The 25,100-nt window shown below is 34.5% G+C and overlaps 1 protein-coding gene across 2 annotated transcripts in view; it reads right to left on the reverse strand.

Annotated features, from left to right (window-relative positions):
- Positions 1-25,100, reverse strand: part of ZPBP (zona pellucida binding protein) — a 134,637-nt gene that overhangs the window by 70,840 nt on the left and 38,697 nt on the right. For both annotated transcript variants that reach the window (XM_070615574.1, XM_070615573.1), the window contains exon 6: positions 4,592-4,668. In XM_070615574.1, the coding sequence (XP_070471675.1) occupies positions 4,592-4,668 (77 nt within the window). The remainder of the gene's footprint in view (positions 1-4,591; positions 4,669-25,100) is intronic.

Genomic DNA, 25,100 nt, shown 5'->3' on the forward strand with positions numbered 1-25,100 from the left:
AGAGGACAGAATAGTGAATGTCAAGCTTGAGGCGAGAGGAAACGGGAGAGGATCAGGAAGGAGGTGGCTGTAGTTAGAAAAGGGGAACACAGGGAGTCTTGTGATATTAGAACTATCTGTATCTGGACCATGGTGATCGATATATGACTCTACCCCAATGATAAAACAGTATAGAACTTAACACACACAAATGAATACGAGCAAACTGGGCGAACTAAATGAGAGCAGTTAGTTGTATCAATGTCATTATCCCTACTTGTGATATTGTTCTATATCAATATATTTGAAAGACGTTACCATAGCGGGAGAGTGGGCAAAGTGCACAAGGGATCTCTCTGTACGATTCTTACAGCTGTATGTTAACCTAAAATTCTCTCCAAAAGTTCCACATAAAAAGAGATGTGAAAATGACTGATGTATGAGTGTCCCCTTATAAATATTGTTGCAGTAATTTTAAAACATGGCCACAAATTCTATGGTACACATCTCATGGAGTAATAGAGTTTAAAGCCCTCTCTTTGAATCAGGCAGTTCTGTGGCTGCTTTGACTAACAGACTGCAGTAGATGTGATGCTGAATGACCACCAAAGCTAGATCAGAAAAAGCCTTAAAGTTTATGCCATGGCTTCTTGGAATGCTCACTCTCCCAAGCCTCTTACAAAGAACGTGACACTCTGTCTCAGAAATAAGCCATCATGCAGTGAGAAGTTCAAGCTACATATATGTTTGAAAAGAAGGAGATGACAGAAAATAGAAAGTGTAGGAGAGAAAAAAAATAGAAGAAATTACGGCTGCAATTTTCGACAAATTGATGAAAAACTTGAAATTATAGGCTCAATAACCACAAGTTAATCTCAAACAGGATACATACAAATAAGACCAAACAAGCACATCATTATCAAATTGCTGAAAACTAAAGATAAAGAAAAAAATTTGAAAGCAGACAGACAGAAAAAAAAAAACATTAAATACAGAAAAACAACAGTTTGGGAATAATGAACTTCTTATCAGAAGCAGCAGAGGCAAGAAGAAAGTGGAAAAACTATTTAAAATGTGGGGGAAAAAACCTATTGGACCAGAATTCTCTAACCAATGAAATATCCTTCATAAATAAAGGAGAATAAATATGATTTCTAGGTTAAAAAAAATGGAAAGAATCCTTTGTCAGTAGATCATATCTACAAGAAATGCTCAGGAGATTTTTCAGGCTGAAGGGAAATGATATCAGATAGAAACTCTGACCTTCGGAAGTAATAAAGACCACAAAACAAGGTAATATAAATAAGCATAAAAGACTACTTGTGCTTTAAATGTCTTTAAAATATGTATGACTGTTTAAAGAAAATGCCTTAACATTGTATTTTATAGTTTATAATATATGCAGATACAACACATATGACAGTGAATAAAGGACAAGGAGGGATTTAAATGAAGCTATAAAATTGCAACATTTCTATATTTCATGGGAAGGGGTAAAATATTAATTTTAACTGCACTGTGAAATATTAGAGATGTATATCATAATTCTTAGAACATACACTGAAAAAAATAACACAAAAATGTATATAGCTACCATGAGAATAGCTAATTTAAAATACAATTCTAAGTGGCCTATTTGCTTACCTTAATAGCTGTGACATGGCATGCTTCCTATTTAAACACACAACAAGGAGCCAACTGCAATACTTTCCAGAGACCAGAGAGACTGGCAGGTGCCATTTTTGTGCTGAGCTTCTGCCTCACCCTAGGTCACAGGCACCTCCTGAAAAAAAGCTTGTGCATGTGTATGGCACCCCAGGTTTTGCTGCCACCTAGGAGATGCCCCTTGATTGTGGAGCACTGGTGGCCATGTTCAGGAGTTCAATGGGATTGTAGCAAACAAAAAAATATTTAACTGACACATCCATAGGGCTCAGTGCAGAGGGAGCAGACAGAAACACCCATCTCCCAGTCTTGCCCTGAAACAGGTATATTTTCATAATTTAAAGGCTACTATGAAAACTGAGAGCTAATGATGAAAGACAAAATGATTTCTCCCTAAGATCAGGAACAAGAATAGACGGCCCACTCTTACCACTTTGATTCAACATTACTCTGTAGATTCTATCCATTCCAACAATATCAGATAAAGAAATAAAAGGCATAAAAATCAGAAAGTAAAAAATATTACTGTGTCTATTTGCAGATGGCATGATGGTTTACACAGAAAATCCCAAGTAATCTAAAAATCAACTACCATAACTAATAAATGAATTTACCAAGGTGGTAGGATGCAATATGCAAATACACAATATGCAAACATTTACTCAAAATTGAAACAATTAACAAACGAATTTTTTAAATATTCTATCATGGCACCAAAACCTCCATGAAACACTTAGGAATAAATTTAGCAGAAAATATGAAAGAATTTTAAACTAAATAATGCAAAAAATAAATTTTTTAAACCTAAATAAATGGAGAGTTATATCATTTTCATGGATTGGAAGTCTTAATATTACTAAAATACCACTTCTCATCAATTGATCTATAGATACATGACAACTCCAATCAGAAGCCAGGGTTGTTTTTTTGGAAAACTGAAATGCTGATTCTAAAACTTTTTGGAAATGGAAAGGACTAGAATATCTAAAACAATCTTGAAAAAGAACCAAGATAAATTACTAATACTACTTAAGATTACACTTGGTATAAAGGTATGGTAATGAAAACCGTGTGGCACTGGCACAAAGACTGACAAATAAATCAATGAAAGAGAACAGTGGAAAGAAAACAGTGCATCAAAGAAGAAATATAACATATTTGGATCAAATCTTCAAAGAGCTGTAAATGTCTTCACTGCAGCAAATAGGCCACAATAAATTTGGACTTACCTTAGTTTGGGGAAAATTTCAAGTTACTTAAATCTTGCTAAAATCAAAGAACTATATTCAGCAATAAATAAGAAACTAATACAAGATGAAAAGGCCGTAAAGTTGAAAATTGAACGAAACCAAGAATACGGCAGATGGATTAAATATTTCAGATTTATAAATGAGAAAAGTCCCCAGAATGCTTCTGTGAAAATACTCTTGCCTGGAAATTATGAATTCTTTTTATTATTATGCTAGGTATTATATTGTTACTATAATATCATCAAGCCAGAAAAGTACCAATCTTTATTTTGCCAGACCAGGCCAAAAAGAGACTATTTTATGCCAAGAAAGGAAAGATAGAGAAAGAGAATGGGAAGGGACAGGAGAGGGGAGAAAGAAAAAAAGAAAGGAAAGAAGGAAGACGTATGTATAGCAGAAAAAAGTTTTCAAAATACAGGAAAAGTCACAGGGCAGAATGTTTGTGGAGTAACCTAATATAACCAAGTAATAGTCTAAAGGAACAAATGGAGTTAATGAAATTGCAGACCTTTTCTACTGAAAACTTCATGGTTTGCTGAGTGATTTGTTATTTCTGTGTTTATATTTTAAAAGGTAGAGATAAAGTTGACTCTTAGCATTAAAAATGACATAAGAAAACTGCAAATGGATAATACCATGACACCACCTTGAAGGAAAATAATAAAATTCCCCTACTCCTAATGCCTATGCTTGAACACACCTTCCCACTCCATCACCACAGGAATCATACCAGCTCAGGGTCTATGGCTATTTAAAACTTTAAAGATTGGTAGAAAGCTAAAAGACGTATCAGCTACTAACTAAAGAATGATTGGCACAGTACTCATGGATTAAGAAATAGGATTAGAAAAATAAGATTGATTGCTCTCTGTTCTTGGTGCCCCCAAACTTAAGTCCTATTTCAAAAGTAAAGAAAAAATCTATCCATGTGAGGTAAATACTAAGAAAATTTTTTAAATAACAATAATCGGAAATATATAGACAGACAATTTAAGCTTATTTCAGGAGGTTTACTGGGTACAAATTAAGAAATCATTCCCCTGTCAATTTCACTGGGCAAAAGTAAAGGATGTTGATCTGAATATGCAATACTATAGATTTAACAGAAATTTTTAAAATCATAATGTACATAGTTTTATATTTCAAATATTTAAAAATATTATTTTTCAGTGTTTATGGTCATTGAAGAGTAATTAGAGATAGGAAAATATTGCCATAAAGTTACTGAGCATGTACAATGTGTTAAGCATAATGTAAAAGAGAAAACTAAATTAATTTGCCGCTGGGAGCTACAGTATAATGTTCATCCTAAGCGTAGATACAGGATGCTGGGTATGGAGCAATATGAAAATAGTTAACAAATAGTATACATCAAATTTATTATTTAGGATACATAACAGTAACATGGAAAGAATTCTACCTGATTAATAATTATACATCAATTTGCAATAGCAAATAAGGCCAAATAAATGGGAAAATCATCCTTCTGAATATAATCAGTGACAAAATTTAAAATCATTTCATAAAAATATTAACTCCATTAAATTATTATCATTTAATATTTTATGAAGTTTACTTTTATTATTGAATTCCCTAAATGTGTGTGGGGTGGAGGTCAATGTGTTTTATAAATAGCTAGGATTCTTACTTACACACTGGGCATGTTCTTTTTTTTCCCCCAGCCTCACAAAACATACCTTAGCTAGTCTTCTGGAAGATTCACAATTATGGTCTGCACATGGCTTGGGTCCTTTTTCAGGTTCTATAGATGAAACTGAGAACATATATTTTATCATGAGTCTAAAGTATTATATCACAATATTTATATCAGCCATTCAAATATAAAAGAGATAGTTTGTCTAATATTTCACTTCCACTGAAAAATTAAGCAAATTTCCTAAGGTTAAATCACTATTTTCAGCTAAAAATGTAAGTTAAAGATTTGTTTTATATAAATAAGGAAAACCTCACTATTATAGTGAACTTAAGAACTAGTCAACTTTCTTGATAGTTAATGTTCGGTATTGATTTCACAAAGTTTTTAACAACAGAATTATCTTAACTTTTATAGCATATACATGTATGTATATGTAGAAATGTGTGTGTGTGTTCACTCAATATTCTATATAACTCTAGCCATATAATACAGTGCGTGTCATTTGACTAACTCAATTCTTAATCTCTGCAAACTGATAAACCATGATGATAATACTGGAAAGGGAAGGAGGATGGACTAGAGTAGCGGCCACAGTAATTGAAATAATGAACATATTCAGGCATACATGCATACATGTATCTAATTATTCAACAAATTATTATTGGAAGTCTACTACGTATCAAGGGGTAGTCTAGGAGTCAGGGATATATAAGTGATCAATATCAATAAACACTCTGGCCTTTTGGAAACTATATTCTAATGCAGGGAGAGAAACAATAATCAGTTCATAAACATATTGTGTGACAAGGTGATAAGTACTAGGGTTAAAAAGAAAAGAAAAAGAGAAGGGAAAGGGGGACTGGAATTGTGAGATGGTGATAGGGATACAATTTTAAATTAGGTGATAACCAATGATATTTGAGCAAGAAAATGAAGGAGGTTTAAAGGCTACCCATGAGATGAGATAGTATAAAATCTCCAAGGTAGAAACATTCATGACATGCTAAAAGGACCAACGAGGCAAGTATGGCTAGAGCACAGTAAGCAAAGGAGATGAAGAAATAAAATGCAGCCATATTGTGTAGGCCACTATAAACTTTGGTTTGGTTTACATTCTGAGTAAAAAGGAAGCCATGACAAGATTTTTTGAAGAGCAATAACATGGAAGAGTAGCATGACAGATTAAATTATTGTCACTGATTCCTCACCCACTATGCATCCACACCCTTGCTGTGGCATATATGTGGTCAGAGTATCATCTGATGACTTTGGGACTGGCCACGTGACTTGCCAATGACCATGGAGAGGAGTGAAAGTAAGCTAATTTGGAGTCTTGTTCCTAATATTTTTTAGTTTGTTCTTTTGTGCTTCTCTTACCATCATGAGCAGAGCTTCCCCTTGGTGGCTGCTGTCACTTCAGACATGGCGCTATAATAAAAACTCATGGGGCACTGATAGCCAACCAACCAAAGCTGTACCCACAATGTGACACACAAATACCTAACTGAGTCCAGCCTAGGCACAGCCTAACCCGAGAAAATTCACATACCTTTAAAAATAAATGGTCACTGTTTTAAAATTTAATGTGATTTTTTATGTTACATTTTTGTATTGAAAGGAGAGATTTTAAAAATTAAGTGGCTATTTTAGTAATTCATTCAAAACATATTGATGGCTAGAACCACAATAGTAGAAGGGGAGTGGGGTCAGAAATAGCTGGACTCTGATAATATTCTGAAGGTAAAACCAACAAGATTTCTTGAGAACTGAGAATATGAGAGTTAAAGGTGACTCCAAGATTTCTGAACTCAGAAACCAGAAGTGATAGTAATAATCAGATGGGAAAGGCTGAGGGGACAGCAACATTTTGGGAGGAGAAGAATGGGAAGAGGAAGATATTCAGTTTTGTACATGTCCAATGTTAAAAATTTAGGGGTTAGCCTGGTGGTATAGTGGTTAAGTTCACACACTCTGCTTTGGCAGCCCAGGGTTCACGGGTTCAGATCCTGGGCATGGATCTACACACAGTTCATCAAGCCATACGGAGGCAGCATCCCACAGACAAAAATAAAGGAAGACTGGCACAGATGTTAGCTCAGGGACAATCTTCCTCAAGCAAAAAGAGGAAGATTGATAAAAGATGTTAGCTCAGGACCAATTTTCCTCACCAAAAAAAACTTAGAAAAGAGGACAAATAAGCAAAGGAAACTGAGAAGGAGAAATATCAAGCCTTGTGCCTGAAGCCAAGTAAAAAAAGTAAATCACAGAAGATGTGCCAAACTTTTCAAAGATATGTTAGACGACAACTGAAAAGTGACCATTGGATTCAGTAGTGTAGAAATGACTAATGACTTTGCAAGACCATCTGAGAGAATACTCTATTGCACTACCAAGATATAAAAATCAAAGAGGGAATAAGTAAAAGATGTAAAGGATTCTCTTTAATTAATTTTTCTAAATTATCTCATTAATCTGATTACCATACAGCTCTAAAACCCTCAGTTACTCCACATTATATATCAAAATATATGGAAAGAAATCTGATTTCTAGCCCTGGGTATATCACTAATAAACATGGGTATATTATTTAATATCTCCTTGAGACTTCCACTATCTACTCTGTAAAACAAGAAGGTTAAACACCGTGATTGTGTCATTCTTTCTAGCCATGAAAATATGATTAAAAACATAAATATGTCAATCTAGCTAAGTTCTCTATAATATAAACACAAGCCATCATGACAATTTTACTTTTCCCAAATTCTCTATACATATCCTACCCATTAGCCATTCTAGAATGTTTCCCAAATATACCCTATGTTGTCTGTGTAAATGACTTGAAGTCACAATTTTACATAGAATTTCTTTAAAACATCAGTAATTTTTCATGGACATCTTTAACTGTTCATCTCCTTAAGGACATCCTCCCTTTCACATACCCCAGAGAAGGTGGAATCTCTACTACAGTATTTGCAGAACCTGAACTATTGTTACATGAATATTTTCTTTTTACCAGACTATGAGCTCTTTGAAGAGAGATCCTTAATCTATGTTACCAGCCTATTGTTATGTAAAATACTTTTGATAGATAAGTATTGTTATGCAGATAATAAAATTGACCACAAAGTATTAAAAAATGCAGAGTACATTCATAAAATACTGTGAAATGTTATTTCAACATCTTTCTTTAAATCCTTCCCAAGTCAGTACATGTCATGAAACTTCACTGTTGCCATCTGAACTGATATCAGAAGGTATTATAAAACATCACATACAAAACAATAAAATAGGTCAGAGTTATTTTATAAAATCAGACAGAACAGTGGTTGACCTGAAGCAGACTTTGGATTACCGGTGTACATTTGGAAAAAAAAAAAGGTTTTTTATGGCCTATTTTTAAATTCAATCCTTTAAAAATGTGACTATCCTAAATCTAGACCTGGAAAAAATAAAATTTCTAAATTTATGTATCAGAAATACAGAACTGAGATTAAAAAACAGTCACAAAATATAGCCAAATCTTTAAATTATCACCTACCTAGGGTAAATCTTTTGAAAGTATTCTTCATTAAGTGATTAAAAAGATGGTAGATCAAGGTCTGCCCATGTATCATAATGTGATTATGAGATCGGATGATCATGATGATGTACAATCTTTTTCACTTTGAATCATTATAAAAGTTTAAAGCAAATTAAAAAGTTCATTAAAATCTGCTATTCATTAAAATAAATGAAAATGTTGGAAACCATAACACAGAGTCAACAGATATCATCCAGTTTTCAGAATCAGTACAGATAGTGACCACTCAAGTAACTAACTTCCATGTCTCTGCTTAAGTTAAATCCAGTACTCTTGGTAGTAAGACCCCTGAGACAGTATATTCCTCCCCACCATGTTAGGCAAGCCACACAACTCTCATGCTCTCTGGAACTGAGAGAACACTTTTTTTCCTGAGCTTCTGCCTCCCATTATATACCATCTTTATTTAGATCAGATGGCTAACCTCATCATATATGAGACCACTTTTGCTTTCTTCTTAGATAAGCTTCCCAGAATATTAAAAAATGAAAAAGACAGCAGTGACATCAGTTAAGATGACTAGGAAACTGCAAGCCAAGTCCTACCACAGAAATGTTGAAAATAAGACAAAAAACTATCACAGTCAATTTTGTACTAACTCTGAAAAATAGTTAAATGTTTACAACAATCAAGTGAATGCCGAATCAATGGAAGTTGACTTAAAAACAGCATTTAAGGAAATTTCAATCAAATAACTAGCTAACAACAACTTAAAGAAAAAGAGACATCAGAGATCACACACAGCAAATATAATCTTTACAACAGTAGTTTAGAAAAGTCACTAAACAGACAATAAAAACCTACACAGACAACAAGAAAAAATACAAAAAAGATGGAAGAATCTGATTTCAATAGTACTATATTAGAATATTCAAAATGTACAATTTGCAAAAAAATTACACACAATGCAAATAAAAAAGATAGTATAGACCATTCACAATAAAAATTAATAGAAAGTGTCCCTGTGGAAGCACAAACATTGGACTTAGTAGACAAAGACTCTAAATCAACTCTGTTAAATATGCTCAAAAAGCTAAAGGGAATAATGGACAAAGAAAAACAACCCCCAAAAAAGGAAAATGATATCTCAATAAATAGAGAATATCAATAAAGAGAGAGAAAATATGAAAAGAATCAGACAGAAATTCCAGAACTGACAATTACAACAACTAAAATGAGGAATTCACTAGAGGTTTTCAATAACATATTTAATCTTGTGAAAGAATCAGTGAACTTGAAGGTAGGTAAAAAATATCCAGTCAGAGGACCAGAAAGAAAAACCAGTAAAAGTAATGAAGAAGGCCTATGAAATCTGTGGGACCTCAAGTGGACAAACATATGCATAATTTTGGTCACAGGAGAGAAAAAAAGAAAGAGACTGAAAGAATATTTGAAAAAATAATGCCTAAAAATTTCACAGCTTGATAAAAGACACAAATCTACATATTGAAGATCAATGGTATTGAAGTGGGATAAATGCAAGGAATTCAACACTGAAACACAATATAATCAAACTGTCAAAAATCAAAAACAAAGAGAATCTTGAAAGAAGCAAAAAAGAAGTAGCTTGTCACAAACTATGAGTCCATGATAAGATTAACAGAAGATTTCTCATAAAAAAACCACAGAAGTCAGAAGGAAGTGAAATGACATATTTTAAGTATTGGTAAAAAATCCTTCATCCAAGAATTCTTTATGTGAAAAACAAGCCTTCAAAAATGAAGAAGAAAGTAAAGACTTCCAAACACGATAGGACAATAGATTGTAATTTAATGCTACACAAAGAAATAAAGAACAGTAAACTATATAGGTAAATATAAAAAGCCAGTAGTGCTGTTGTACTTTTACCTCCACTTTTTACCCCATATGATTAAAAATAAAAATGCATGAGACAATAACTATGAATCTATGATAGTGGACACAGAATGTACAATAATGAAATTACTAACAACAACATAAAGAGCAAGGAACAAAACTGCATAGGAACAAATTTTTGATACACTGTTTAAAGTTGGTATTTATTCAAGCTATATAGTTAATATGTTTACAATGTTAATTATAAAACAGGTTAATCACGATCAAAATAAGTAGAATATATTCAGAAAATAAAATGAGACTAAAATCAAAATGATACTCTAGAAATAGTCAATTAAAGACAACAAAAGTCAATAACAGAAGCATTAAGAAACAAAAACGTCATGAGAGGACTTCTGGTTTACAGTCCAACATGCAAGGAGCTTGGATTATCACTCCTATCCTCACAAGAAAAACAAGAACAAACTGAAAATCAACAACTCTTCTCTGATTCACCAGATAATTGAGGTCACAGAAAATACTTCTCCCCATAAAAGTGTAGAGAGGGAAGGGTGGACACAGAGAATTACAGCTTACCAGAAGCAGAAACCCAAGAGCAAGAGCCTGCCAATGGAGCCAATACAAGCAGGAAAAAACATAATTTAGGATGTGATGGACGTTCTCTGTGGGAAAATTCAAGTGTTAAAAACTCTGGTCGGGGGGCAACTTTTGGAGGGCCTCCACACTTTCATGAGTTTTACCTCCAGTTGTTCCAGTAGGTTGTCAAGAAGAAGACTGAATAAACATCCCCTTCTTCTTATAGCATGGGAAAGGGCAAAGTAAACATTTCCAAATACACCAAGATGGGGCTGGCCCCATGACGCAGCAGTTAAGTGCAAACACTCTGCTTTGGCAGCCCGAGGTTCGCAGGTTTAGATCCCTGGTGCAGCCATGGCACTGCACGGCAAGTCACACTGTGGTAGGAGTCTCACATATAAAGTAAAGGAAGATGGCTACAGATGTTAGCTCTGGGCCAGTCTTCCTCAGAAAAAGAGGAGGATTGGCAGATGTTAGCTCTGGGATAACATTCCTTGGGGGAAAACAATGCACCAAGAGCTTTCAGTTGTCTTTAACAAAAGCTGGCCCCCAAGAGAAATATTTTACCAGCTTGGCAAATATTTTATGCTTGGGAAGCATATAGCCTTTGTATCTCCTGCCTATATAAGAAACCCTTTCCCAACTCGCGATTGTGGGTACCCATTGCTGTCTAGCCAGACACAAATGGACCTCCCTGTAAGTACCTCCCAATAAACCTAAATGTCTCATTTGCTGATTCTGGGTCTTTTCTTTGGTCTCTCTGCAACCTATCCCATATTGCTCACCCAACTGTGCATGTGGCAGAACAGCAAACAAAGGAACAGGAAAGTATGGCCCATTTGAAAGAAAAAAGTAAATCAACCAAAATTATCTCTGAATAATACCTGACGGCACATTTACTAGACTAAGACTTTAAAGCAATTTTCTTAAAGATGCAGAAAAAATAAAGATGTACATAAAGTCAAGAAAATTCTGTATGAAGAAACAGAAATATCTACAAAGAGATAGAAACTCTAAAAAACTCTGGAGCTAATAAGCACAATAACTAAAGTGAAAAATTCACTAGAGGAGTTCAAAGGCAGATTTGATCAGATAGAAGAAACAACAAGCAAACTTGAAGATAGAACAGTAAAAATTATCACATCTGTGAAAAAGAAAGAAAAAAACTGAATAAAAGTGAAGAATGCTAAAAAAAACTTTTGAATACCTCTAAGTGGACCAAAATGTACATTGTGGGAGTCCCAGAAGAAGACAGAAAGAAAACATCAGGTGGAATATTTGAATAACTAGTGGCTGGAAAACTTTCCAAATTTGACAAAATCATGAATATAAACATGTAAGAAGCTCAACAAACACAAAGTAAGATGAACTTAAAGAGACTTATATGAAGACACATCATAATTGAACTTTTGAAAGACAAAGAATCATGAAAGTACCAAAAAAGAAGTAACCCATCACATACAAACAATCCTCAAGAAGACTATGAGCAGATCTCTCATCAAAACTTTTGGGTGCCAGATGCAGTGGGCCGATGTATTAAAAGTACTAAAAGTTTAAAAGCTGTCAACCAAGAATCCTATAATGTGCAAAACTGTTCTTCAAGACTAAGGGAGAAATTAAAACATTCCTAGAAAAACAAGACACAGTCTGTTACCACTAGACTTGCCCTACAAGAAATTCTCAAAGGAATCCTGCAGGTTGAAGGGAAAGGATGCTAGAAAGCAACTTGAAGTCATATAAAGAAATAAAGATCTCACTACATTTAAAAACATGGGAAATGATAAAAGCTGCTATTATGGTAAGATTGGTTTGTAATGGCAATTTTTTATACATGATTCAAGAGGCTAATATATTTTTAAAAATCTAAAAACTAGTATTATCGTAACATTGGTTTCCAACTCTACACTTTGTTTTCTATATAACTTAAGAGACTAAAACATTTAAGATAATTATTATTTTTCATTTTGGGGGATAAAATAAAGTCATAATTTTATGACATTCCCAACTGAAAGGGGTGGGAATAGAGCTGTGAAGGGAGAGTTGCCAAATTATACTGAAGTTGTGCTGGTAAAAATTCAACTTAGAGTGTTATATCACAAAGATGTTACATGTAATTTGCACAGTAACAACAAAAAACATCTATAGAATATATACAAAAGGAAATGAGAAAGATTTAAACATTTAACTATAAGAAGTCAACTAAACACAAAGGAAGATTGTAATGAAGGAAATGAGGAACAAAACAGCTATAAAGCCAATAGAAAACAAATAGGAAAGTGGCAAAAATCCTGCATTATCAGCATATATTTTAAAAGTAAATGGATTATGGAGTTCAGTCAAGATGGTAGCATAGGTGGACCCTGGACTCTGAAGGTACCTCCTCCAACAGACACAAGAAATTTACAACTACTCTTGGAACAATAAGCCTTTAGAGATAACTAAAAACTGGATAAAAAGAACCCCTGCAACAAGGGACACTGCTGACTGAGGTGGAAGAGGCAGAAATTCCTTTCTGAAGAGAAAAAATAGGCCACCTTCACAAGCCAAGGTGCTTTATGGCCAGTTAGGAGCAATCCTAAGGTAAGTAGTCTTCCCTGGAGGAGCATGGGATCTGAGCAGGGGACTGCTACTGGTATAAGAAGCTTTTGTGCCCAGCACAACCAAGACAATTATCATAATATCTGGGTTTGCTGGCTTTTATCTACAATGGGGAATACCCCCAAAAAGCCGTCAGATACAAGCGGGAAAAAGTCGGCTCTTAGAAGGCCCAAGCACAAATTCACCCATTTGAAAAGCAACCTAAAATCACCAGAAAGAAAGGTGGATAGCCCCTTGGTGAAAAGAGACTCACCTGCGAGGCTCTGGGTGCATCTCAGTGAGAGATGCGATCTCTACCAGGACTGAAATACGGGCAGCAGCCATTGTTGTGACCTAGTACAGGTGTGCTGACACGAACATTGGCAGACACCATTGGAGTTATACCCTAGGAATGTTAGCCCAGGGATGTGCCCCAGCCACTAGAGAACCGATTTAATCCAGCTCAGCCAGGGCAGGCAATCCACCCTAAGGACTGGCCCAAACCAAGAGCAAGCCCACAGGCAACTTGTGGGCCCTATAGGCAGGGTGCCTGGAACCTCTACAGCCAGATGAGTGGGAACCCTCTGTGGGGCAGGGTATGTGTGACGAGCAGCTGGAGTGTATGGGGCATTGGTGGAGTGTGTGGGACCTCCGCAGTAGTGTGACTGCGTCTCCTCCAGTAGGACAGGGTGTGCTCATGGGGCAGGACTGTGTTGACTGGGTGCATGGCCCTGTGGGCAGTTTGGCTTATCAGCAGCAGCAGATTTGTGCTTCTCAAACAGCCACATAGAGGATCGGCCCTAATTTCCAAAACTTAAAAAACCTGAGTGCTCCTGTGCCTGGGGCCAGCCCCACTCAGGCATAATCCTGACAGATGACAACAGCCCTGCAGGTTGGAGGGCTACAGCAATGGTAGGCACCTGAGTCTAGCAACTAGCCACCGTGGGGGCTTAGTTACTTAACAGAGAAACTGCAACAGGAATGTGCTATTAGACCTTACTGCCAATTGTGCTGAGCTCCCCATGCCCGACAAAGTGACCGAGGCATCCACAGAAGCCACATGCAGCTGAGCATTACAACCAGCTGGCCAGGGGGAAAGCATGGCCTCCCTTGGCACCTGCAGCAAGAGCAACCCTGCCACAACATAAGGAGACATGTAGCCCACACACGGGTCACTCATGGAACATCTGGTACTGGAAATGAGAGGGAAGTACACTACTGGGACTCACAAGGCATCTCCTACAAAGGGCCACCTCTTCAAGATGAGAAGTAGGTGACTTACCTAATACATGGATATAAGCACAGAGAAAAAGGAAAAATGAGGAGAAAAAGGAATACATTCCAAGGAATGGAACAGGACAAAACCTCAGAAAAAGAACTAAATGGAACAGAAATAAGCTACCTGAGAAAGAGTTCAAACAAAAAGTAATAACAATGCTCACTGAGCTTGGGAGAAGAAAGGATAAACTCAGTGAAAATGTCAATAAATAATTGGAAAATAAAAAAGAACTAATCAGAAATGAAGAATACAATAATTGAAATGAAAAATTGACTAGAGGGAATCAATAGCAAAGTTGATAATACAGAAGAATGGATAAATGAGCTGGATGAAAGTCTAAAGGATATCACTCAAGATCATCAGATAAAAGAAAAAAGAATTAAAAGGAACAAGGACAGTCTAAGAGGCCTTTGGGACAACATCAAGTGCAAAGGGGCAGAGAATGTATCTGAAGAAATAATAGCTGAAAACTTTCCTAACCTAAGGAAGGAAACAGAAATCCAGGTACAGGAAGCACAGAGACCACCAAACAAGATAAACTCAAGGAGGTATACACCAAGCCACGTTATAATTAAAAGGTCAAAAATTAAAGATAAAGAGAGAATCTTGAAGGCTGCAAGAGAAAGGCAACAAGTTACATACAAAGGAAACACCATAAGGCTATCAGCTGTCTTCTCAGCAGAAAGTTTAAAGGCTAGGAGGGAGTGGTATAATATATTTAAAGTGCTGAAAGGAAAAAAACGATAGCAAACAATACCCTACCCATCAAGGTTGTCAATCATAATGGAAGAAGAGAGAAAGCTTCCCAGAAAAGCAACAACAAAAGGAGTTTATCACCAAGAAACCAGTCCTACAAAAGATGATAAAGTGACTTATTTAAATGGGAAAGAGAAGATCACAAATAGGAATAAGAAAAATATGAAGAAGAAAACCAATAAAATCACTGGTACAGGCAAATATACAGTAAAGGTAGCAGATCAACCACCTATGAAGCTACTATGAAGGTCAAAAGACAAAAGTACTAAAATTATCTATTTCCAGGACACATGGTAATGGACACACACACACACACACAAAAAAAAAAAAAAAGTGGTTAGATATGATATCAAGAACAAAATGTGGGAGAAAGGGAGGAAAACAGTAAAGCTTTACCAAGAGGTCAAATTAATGAGACCATCAACTTAATATAGACTGCTATATACATGGGTTATTACATATGAACCCCACAGTAACAATGAAACAAAAATCCATAATAAATACACAAACATTAAGAGAAAGGAACCCAAACATAATACTAAAGCAAGCAATCAAACCACAAATGAAGAGAGCAAGGGAAGAAGAAAGAGAGAATAACTACTAAAACACCCAGAAAAAAAGTAACAAAATAGTAATAAGTATATACTTATCAACAGCTACTTTAAATGTCAATGGACTAAATGCCCCAATAAAAAGGTACAGGTGTCTGATTGGGTAAAAAAACAAGACCCACCTATATGCTGCATACAAGAGACATACTTCATACCTAAAGACACTCAAAAACTGAAAGTGAAGGATGGAAAAAGATACTCCATGCAAATGGCAATGAAAAGAAAACTGGGGTAGCAATATGTACATCAGAAAAATAAGCCTCAAACAAAAACTGTAACAAGATACAGAAAAGCACACTACATAAGATAAAGGGAAAAATCCAACAAGAGGATATTAACACTTGAAAATATCTATGCACTGAACATACGTGCACCTAAATATATAAAGTGAGTATTAACAGATATAAAAGGAGAAAAAGACAGTAACTCTACAAAAGTTGGGGACTTAGTAACACTCTACTTACACCAATGGACAAATCATGCAAAAAGATTAAGAAGGAAACACTGACCTTAAATCACACATTAGACCAGATGAATTTAGTAGATATATATACAGAATATTCCATCCCAAAATCACAGAATAGACATTCTTTTCAAATTCACATGGAACATTTGCCGGGGAAGATCACATATTAGAACACAAAACAAGTCTCAATAAATTTAAGACTGAAATAATACCATGCATCTTTTCTGACCAAAACAATATGAAACTAAAAATCAACTACAGGAAGGAAATCAGAGAAGCCACAAATATGTAGAGATTAAACAAAATGCTACTGAAAAATGATTGGGTCAATGAAGAAATCAAAGGAGAAATCAAAAAATACCTGGAGACAAATGAAAATGAAAATACAACATGTCAAAATTTATGGGATACAGGAAAAGCAGCTCTAAGAAGGAAGTTTATAAGAATATAGGCCTATTTCAACGAACAAGAAAAAGTTCAAATAAACAATCTAACAGTGCACCTAAAAGAAATAGAAAAAGAAGAATAAACAAAGCCCAAAATCAGTAGAAGGAAGGAAATAATAAGCATCAGAGAAGAAAAAAATTAAATAGAGACTAAAATGCAATAGAAAAAAATCAATGAAACGAAGAGCTGGTTCTTTGAAGAGATAAACAAAATTGACAAACTTTTAGCTAGACTCACTAAGAAAAAATACGTCTCAAATAAAATTAGAAATGAAAGAGGAGAAATTACAATGGACACCTCAGAAATACAAAAGATTATTAGAGAATACTACGAAAAGCTATATGCCAGCAAATTGGATAATCTATAAGAAATGGATAAATTCTTAAAATCATACAATCTTCCAAAACTGAATCAAGAAGAAATAGGGAATTTGAATAAACCAATCATCAGTAAGGAGATAGAAACAGTAATCAAAAACCTCTCAAAAAATGAAAGTCCAGGACCAGACAGCTTCCATGTTGAATTCTATCAAACGTTCAAAGAAGAATTAACGTATATCCTTCTCAAACTTTTCCAAAAAGGAGGGGAAGCTTCCTAATTCATTCTATGAAGCCAATATTACCCTGATACCAAAAGCAGACAGGGACAACACAACACAACAAAATTACAGGACAATATCATTGACAAAAAGCAACGCAAAATCCTCAACATAATACTAGCGAATCAAATACAATATATGAAAAACATCTTACATCATGATCAAGTAGCACTTATTCCACAGAGGCAGGGAAGGTTCAACATCCACAAATCAACCAGTGTGATACACCATATTAACAAAATGAAGAATAAAAATCACATGAGCATCTGAAAAAATGCAGAGAAAGCATCTGAAAAGATCCACCATCTGTTTATGATAAAAGGACTGAATAAAATGGGTATAGAAGGACAGTACCTCACCATAATAAAGGCCATATACGACAAACCCACAACTAATATCATTCTCCCTGGAGAAAAACTGAAAGCTATGCCTCTAAGAACAGGAAGCAAAGATGCCACTTTTACCACTCTTATTTAACATAGTATGGCAATTCTTAGCCAGAGAAATCAAGCTAGAAAAAGAAATAAAGGGATCCAAATTGGAAAGGAAGAAGTAAAATTGTCACTATTTACAGATGACATGATTTTATATATAGCAAACCCTAAAGAATCCACTACAAATTTTTAGAAATAATAAATGAATATGGTCAAACAGCTGGATACAAAATCAACATACAAAAATCAGCTGCATTTTTATACATTAACAACAAAGCAGCAGACAGAGAAATTGAGAATACAATCCCATTTACAACTGCAACAGAAGGAGTAAAATACCTAGGAATAAATTTAACCAAAGAGGTGAAAGATCTGCACACTGAAAACTATAAAATATTGTTGAAAGAAATTGAAGAAGACGAAAGAAATGAAAAGCTATCCTGTGCTCTTGGATTGGAAGAATTAACATAGTTAAAATGTCCATATTTTTTACATCAATCTACACATTCAATAAAATCCCTTTTAAAGGTCCAACAACATTTTTCACAGAAATATAACAAAGAATCCTAAAATTTATATGGAATAACAAAAGACACCAAATAGCTAAAAGAGTAAAAAGAACAAAGCTGGAGGTATCACATTCCCTGATTTTAAAATATACTACAAAGGTATAGTAACCCAAACAGCATAGTACTTGTGCAAAAATAGACACACAGATCAATGGAACAGAATTGAGAGCCCAGAAATAAACCCACACATATATGGACGGCTAATTTTCAACAAAGGAGCCAAGAACATAGAATGGAGAAAGGAAAGTCTCTTCAATACATGGTGCTGGGAAAACTGGATAGCCACATGCAAAAGAAAGAAAGCAGATCACTATCTTTCACCATACACAAAAATTAACTTCAACTGGATTAAAGACTTGAATGAAGGCCTGAAACCATAAAAATTCTAGAAGAAAACACAGGAAGTACACTCTTTGATATCAGTCTTAGCAGCATATTTTCAAGTATCATGTCTGACCAGGTAAAGAAAAGAATAGACAAAATAAACAAATGGGACTACATCAAACTAAAAAGCTTTTGCACAGCAAAGCAAATAATCCACAAAACAAATGACAACCTAACAACTGGGAGAAGACTTTTGCACACCATATATTTGGTAAGGGGTTAATCCAAAATATATAAAGAACTCATACAACGCAACAACAAAAAAACCAAATAACTTGATCAACAGACGTTTCTCCAAAGAAGATATACAGATGGCCAACAGGCAGATGGACACATGTTCAACATCACTAATTTTCAGGGAAATGCAATCAAAACAACTACATAGCACCTCACTCCCATCAGAATGGCTATAATTAACAGGACAGGAAATAACAAGTTTTGGAGAGGATGTGGAGAAAAGGGAACTCTTATACACTACAGGTGGGTATACAAACTAGTGAAGCCACTATGGGAAACATTACAGAGATTCCTCAAAAACTTAAGAATAGACCTACCATACAACCAAGCTATTCCACTGCTGGGTATTTATCCAAAGAACATGAAAACATGAATACGTAAAGACACATGGACCCTAAGTTCACTGCAGCATTATTCACAATAACCAAGACTTGGAGGACACCTAGGTTCCCATCAAGGGAAGAATGGATAAAGATGTGGTATATATACACAATGGAATACTACTCAGCTGTAAAAACAGATGAAACCTGGACATTCATGACAACATGGATGGACTTTTAGGGTATTATGCTAAGCTAAATAAGTCAGGGGGAGAAAGCCAAATACAATACAATCTCACCCATAAATAGAAGGTAAAAACCAAAACAAACAATCACATAGACAGAGAATGGATTGGTGGTTACCAGAGGGGAAGGAGGAGGGAAGAGGGTAAAATGGGTAATCAACTACATGTGTATGGTGATGAATTGCAATTAGTCTCTGGGTGGTGAACTTGATGTAATCTACACAGAAATTGGAATACAATGATCTACACCTGAAATTTATATAATGCAATAAACCAATGTTACCACAATAGAAAATAAGTAAATGGATTAAACTCTCAAAAGACATAGATTAGTAGAATGAATAAACAAATATAATCCAACTATATGCTGTATACAAGAAGCTCACTTTACATACAAAAACACAAATACACTGAAAGTGAAAGGATGGAAAAAGATATTCCATGTAAACAGTAATCAAAAGAGAGCAGGGATGGCTATATTAATATGAGAGAAAATAGACCTAAAATCAAAAAATTGGTAGAAGAGACAAAGAAGGACATTATATATTAATAAAAGGTTAAATACAGTAAGAATATGTAATGGTTATAAACATTTCCATACCTAATGTCAGACCATGAATATTTTGAAGCAAAAACTGACAGAATTGAAAAGAGAAATACAAAGTGTCTACGATAATAGTTGGAGAGTTCAATACTTCATAATAATAGATAGAATAACTAGACAGAAGATAAGCAAGAAAACAGAGGACTTAAACAACACAATAATAACCCCAGGACTAGATGACTTCAATGATGAATTCTAACAAAACTTTAAAGAAATATCACAAATCCTCCTCAAACTTTTTCCAAAAGTTGAAGTGGAAGAAACACTTCCAAACTCATCCTATGAGGCCAACATTACCCTGACAAAAGCCAAAGACACTATAAGAAGACTACAGATCAATATCCTTAATGAACATTGACACAAAACTCCTTCAAAAAAATACTAGCACACTGAATTCAAGAGCACATTAACAAGATTATACACCAAGAAGTGGGATTTATTGCCAGAAGGCAAAGATGGATCAACATAAAAATATCAATCCTTGTAATACACCAAATTAACAGATTAAAGGGAAAACAGAACCAGCTCTGATGGCCTAGTGGTTAAAGTTCAGTGCTGTCACCACTTCAGCAGCCTGGGTTCATTTCTTGGTCATGGAAACGCACCAACTGTCTGTCAGTTGCCATGCTGTGGTAGCAGCTTACATAGAAGAACTATAAGCACTTACAACTAGGATAAACAACCATGCACTCGGGCTTTGGGGAGAAGAGAAAGAAAAAGAAAAGGAAGACTGGCAAGAGATGTTATCTCAAGAAGAATCTTTCCCTTCCAAAAAATATAAAAAGGGAAAATAAACCCACATGATCATCTAATTTGATACAGAAAAAGCATTTTAAAAAATTCAACATTCTTTCATAAAAAAATACTCAATGACATAGTAATAGGAGGAAAATAACTGCAACATCATAAAAGACATACATAAAAAATCCACAGAGAACACAGTATTCAGTGGTCAAAAACTGAAAGCTTTCCTCCAAGATCAGGAACAATGCAAGGATGTACACTTTTGCCATTTGTATTCAACATAGTACCACAAGTTCCAGCCAGTGCAATAAGGCAAGAAAAAAGAAGTAAAATTATTTCTGTTCATAGATGATATGATCTTATATGCAGAAATAAAGATTCCACACTCAAATCAGTTGCATTTCTAAACACTACAATGAACAGCTTGGAAAGGAAATTACAAAAATAATTCCATTTACAATAGCATTAAAAAGAACAAAATACTTAGGAAGTAATTTAACCAAGGAAGTGAAAGACTTACACCATAAGAACTACAAAGCATTGCTAAAAGAAATGAAACAAGACATAAATAAACAAAATTTCATCCTCTGTTCACAGATTAGAATATTTAATATTGTTAAGCTGTCAATACTAGACAAACCAATGCAGAGATTCAATGCAATACCTATCAAAATTCCAAAGACGTTTTTTGCAGAAATAGAAAAATCCACCCTAAAATTCATATGGAATCACAAATGACTTTGAATAGCCAAAACACTCTTGAAACAGAACAAAGCTGACAGCATCAAAATTCTTGATTTAAAAATTTACTAGAAAGTTACAGTAACCAAAACAGTGTGGTACTGGCATAAAGACAGACATATAGACCAATTGAACAGATAGAGAACTCAGAAATAAGCTCTCATATATATGGTCAAATGATTTTTGACAACAGTGCCAAGACTATTCAATGGGGGAAAGGACAGTCTCTTCAACAAATGGTGCTAGGAAAACTGGATATCTACATGCAAAAGAATGAATTTGGAACTTTACTGAACACCATATACAAAAATTAACTCAAAATGGATGAAAGACCTAAATGTAAGAACTAAAACTACAAAACTCTTAGAAGAAAACATAGGGCAAAAGCTTCACAGCATTTAATTTAGCAATGATTTCTTGAATATGACACTAAAGGTACAGGCAACAAAAGAAAAACAGACAAATGGACTCTATAAAAGTTTGAAAAATTTGTGCATCAAAAGACACTATCAACGGAGTTAAAAGGCAACCTACAGAATGTGAGAAAATACTTGCAAATTATATATCTGATAAGGAATTAATACACAGAACATATGAAGAACTCCTAAAATCCAACATAAAAAACAAACACCGCAATCCAAAAATGGAAAATGGACTTGAATAAACATTTCTCCAAAGAAGATGTACAAATGGCCAATAGTTCATGAAAATATGTTCAACATCATTAATTACCAGGAAAATGCAAATCAAAACTATAATGAGATACCACTTCATACCTATTAGGATGGTTACTATGAAAACAAAAGAAAATAACCAGAGTTGATGAGGAAGTGGTGAACTGGAACACCTGTGCACTGTTGGGGGGAATGTAAAATGTTCTAGCTGCTATGGAAAAAGGTATGGCAGTTCCTCAAAAAAGCCAAAATAGAAATACCACATGACCTGGAAAATCCACTTCTGAGAATATACATAGAATAACTCAACATAGGGTCTCAAAGAGATATGTGTACACCCATAAGCACCATTATTTACAATAGCTAAATGTGGAAACAACCTAAGTATCCACTGACAAATGAATGGATAAGGAAAATGATGTATATATGTACAATGAAATATATCCAGGCTTAAAAAGGAAGGAAATTCTGACATATGTCAAAACATGGATGAAGCAGGAGGATTTTATGCTAAATGAGATAAGCCAGTCACAAAAAGACAAATACTGTATGATTCCATTTCTATGAGATATGTAGTTAAAAATCACAGAGATAGAACACAGAATGGTGGATGCCAGGGACTTTGGGGAGAATAGGGACTTATTGTTTAATGGATATAGATAATCAGTTTTCCAAGATGAAAGTGTTTTGGAGATGGATGCTTCTGAGATTTACACAACATCATGAATGTTTTTGATACCACTTAACTGTATACTTGTAATGGTTTGGATAAATTTTATATTATGTGTATTTTACCACAATAACAAATGGAAAAAATGTTTAAATAATTAAATTGGACTTCTCTTCAGAAACCATGCAAGAATAGAGTAAATAAATTTAAATAAAGCAGTGAAAGAAAAAATGCCACGAAACTAAAATACTGAATCCAGTGAAATTATCCTTCAAAACTGAAGGAGAAATAAAGACTTTCTCAGACAAACAAAAATTGAGAGACTTAGCCACCTGAAACCCTGCTTTGCAAGAAATGTTAAAAGAAGTTATTCATAGAGAAGGAAAACAATTAAACAATTGAACAATTAAATAAATGACAGCATTGTTATAAGGGAAGGAGGATGAATTTCAGAATTCTATGCTACAAGGTACTTGCACTACCTATGAAATGGCAGTGTTATTTGAAAGCGGACTTGGATTAGTTGTAAATATATAATGAAAACTCAAGGGCAACTACTTAATAAAGTAAAAAAGAAATTATAATTGAGAAAAAAGTAAAATTATATAAATTCTTGATTAAACCAGATAAGGCAGAAAAAGCGGAAGACAAGAAAGAAAGGGGTAACAAATACAAAACAGTAACAAATATGGTAGATGTTAATCCATCTCCACCAATAGTCACTTTAAAAGTTAATGGTTAGGGGCTGGCCCCGTGGCCTAGTGGTTAAGTTCGCGCACTCTGCTGTAGGCGGCCCAGTGTTTCGTTGGTGTGAATCCTGGGCACGGACATGACACTGCTCATCAAACCACGCTAAGGCAGCGTCCCACATGCCATAACTAGAAGGACCCACAATGAAGAATATACAACTATGTACCGGGGGGCTTTGGGGAGAAAAAGGAAAGAAATAAAATCTTTAAAAGAAAAAACGTTAATGGTTAAATACACCAATGACTGTCAGAATGAATTTTAAAAAAAGACCTAATTATATCTTGTCTAGAAGAAACCCACTGGAAACATAAGGATACTGATAGATTAAAAGTAAAGAAGTAGAGAAAAATATACTATGTGAACACTAATCAAAAGAAAGCTGGAACAGCAATATTAATTTTAGACAAATCAGACATCAGCAAAAGAAAAATTATCACAGATAAATAAGGTCAATATAATGATAAAGGTGTCAATTTTCCAAGAAGACATAACAACCCTTCATGTGTATTAACTTAATAACACAGTGTCTAGATATGTGAGGCAAAAACTGATAGAACTGCAAAGAAAAACAGGACAATCCACTAAATGTAGATGGAGATTTAAACCTCCCTCTATCAGTAATTGACAAATCCAGAAGGTGAAATATCAGTAAGGACACAGTTGAACTGAAGAGCACCATGAATCAACTAAATCCAACTGACAATCGTGAAATATCTTATACAACAGAAGAACACAAATTCTTCTCAAGCTCACACAGAACATTCACCATGACAGACCACATTCTGGACCATTAAACACATTTTGAAAAATTCTAAAGAACAGAAATGATGCAATGTATGCTCTCAGACTACAATAGAATTAAACTAGAAATCCATAACAGGAATATAGATGGAAAATCCCAAAGTATTTGGACATTAAATAACAGATTACTACATAAAACATGGGTCAAAGAAGAAGTCCCAAGAGAAATTTTAAAATATTTTGAACTAAATGACAGTGAAAATACAACTTACCAAAATTTGTAGGATGTAGTAAAGACAGTACTTAGAGAGAAATTTACACTATTAAATTCATATATTAGAAAAAAATTAAAATTCAATAATTAAAGCTCCTACCTTAGAAAACTAACAAAAGAACAAATTCAATCAGAAATAGAATTATAAAAATAAGTCAATAAAATTAAAACAGGAAATCAGTGCAGTAAGAGAATATTAATGCAATCAAAACTAGCAGAACGAGCTAGCAGAAAAAAGGAAATAATGCACAGTAGAACAGATATAAACAAAAGAGAGAACAGAAAAAATAGAGAAAGTGAAGGAAAACAAAAGTTGGTTCTTCGAAAAGATCAACAAAATTGATAAACTCTTAGGCAGACTAATAGAAAAAGAGAAACTGAAATAGGGACATTACTACCTATATACCTTTTGTAAATAAAAAGGATTGTAAGAAAATATTATGCACAATTATATGCC

This window comes from Equus przewalskii, chromosome 4, assembly GCF_037783145.1.
Source record: "Equus przewalskii isolate Varuska chromosome 4, EquPr2, whole genome shotgun sequence".
In the NCBI taxonomy this organism is placed as follows: domain Eukaryota; kingdom Metazoa; phylum Chordata; class Mammalia; order Perissodactyla; family Equidae; genus Equus; species Equus przewalskii.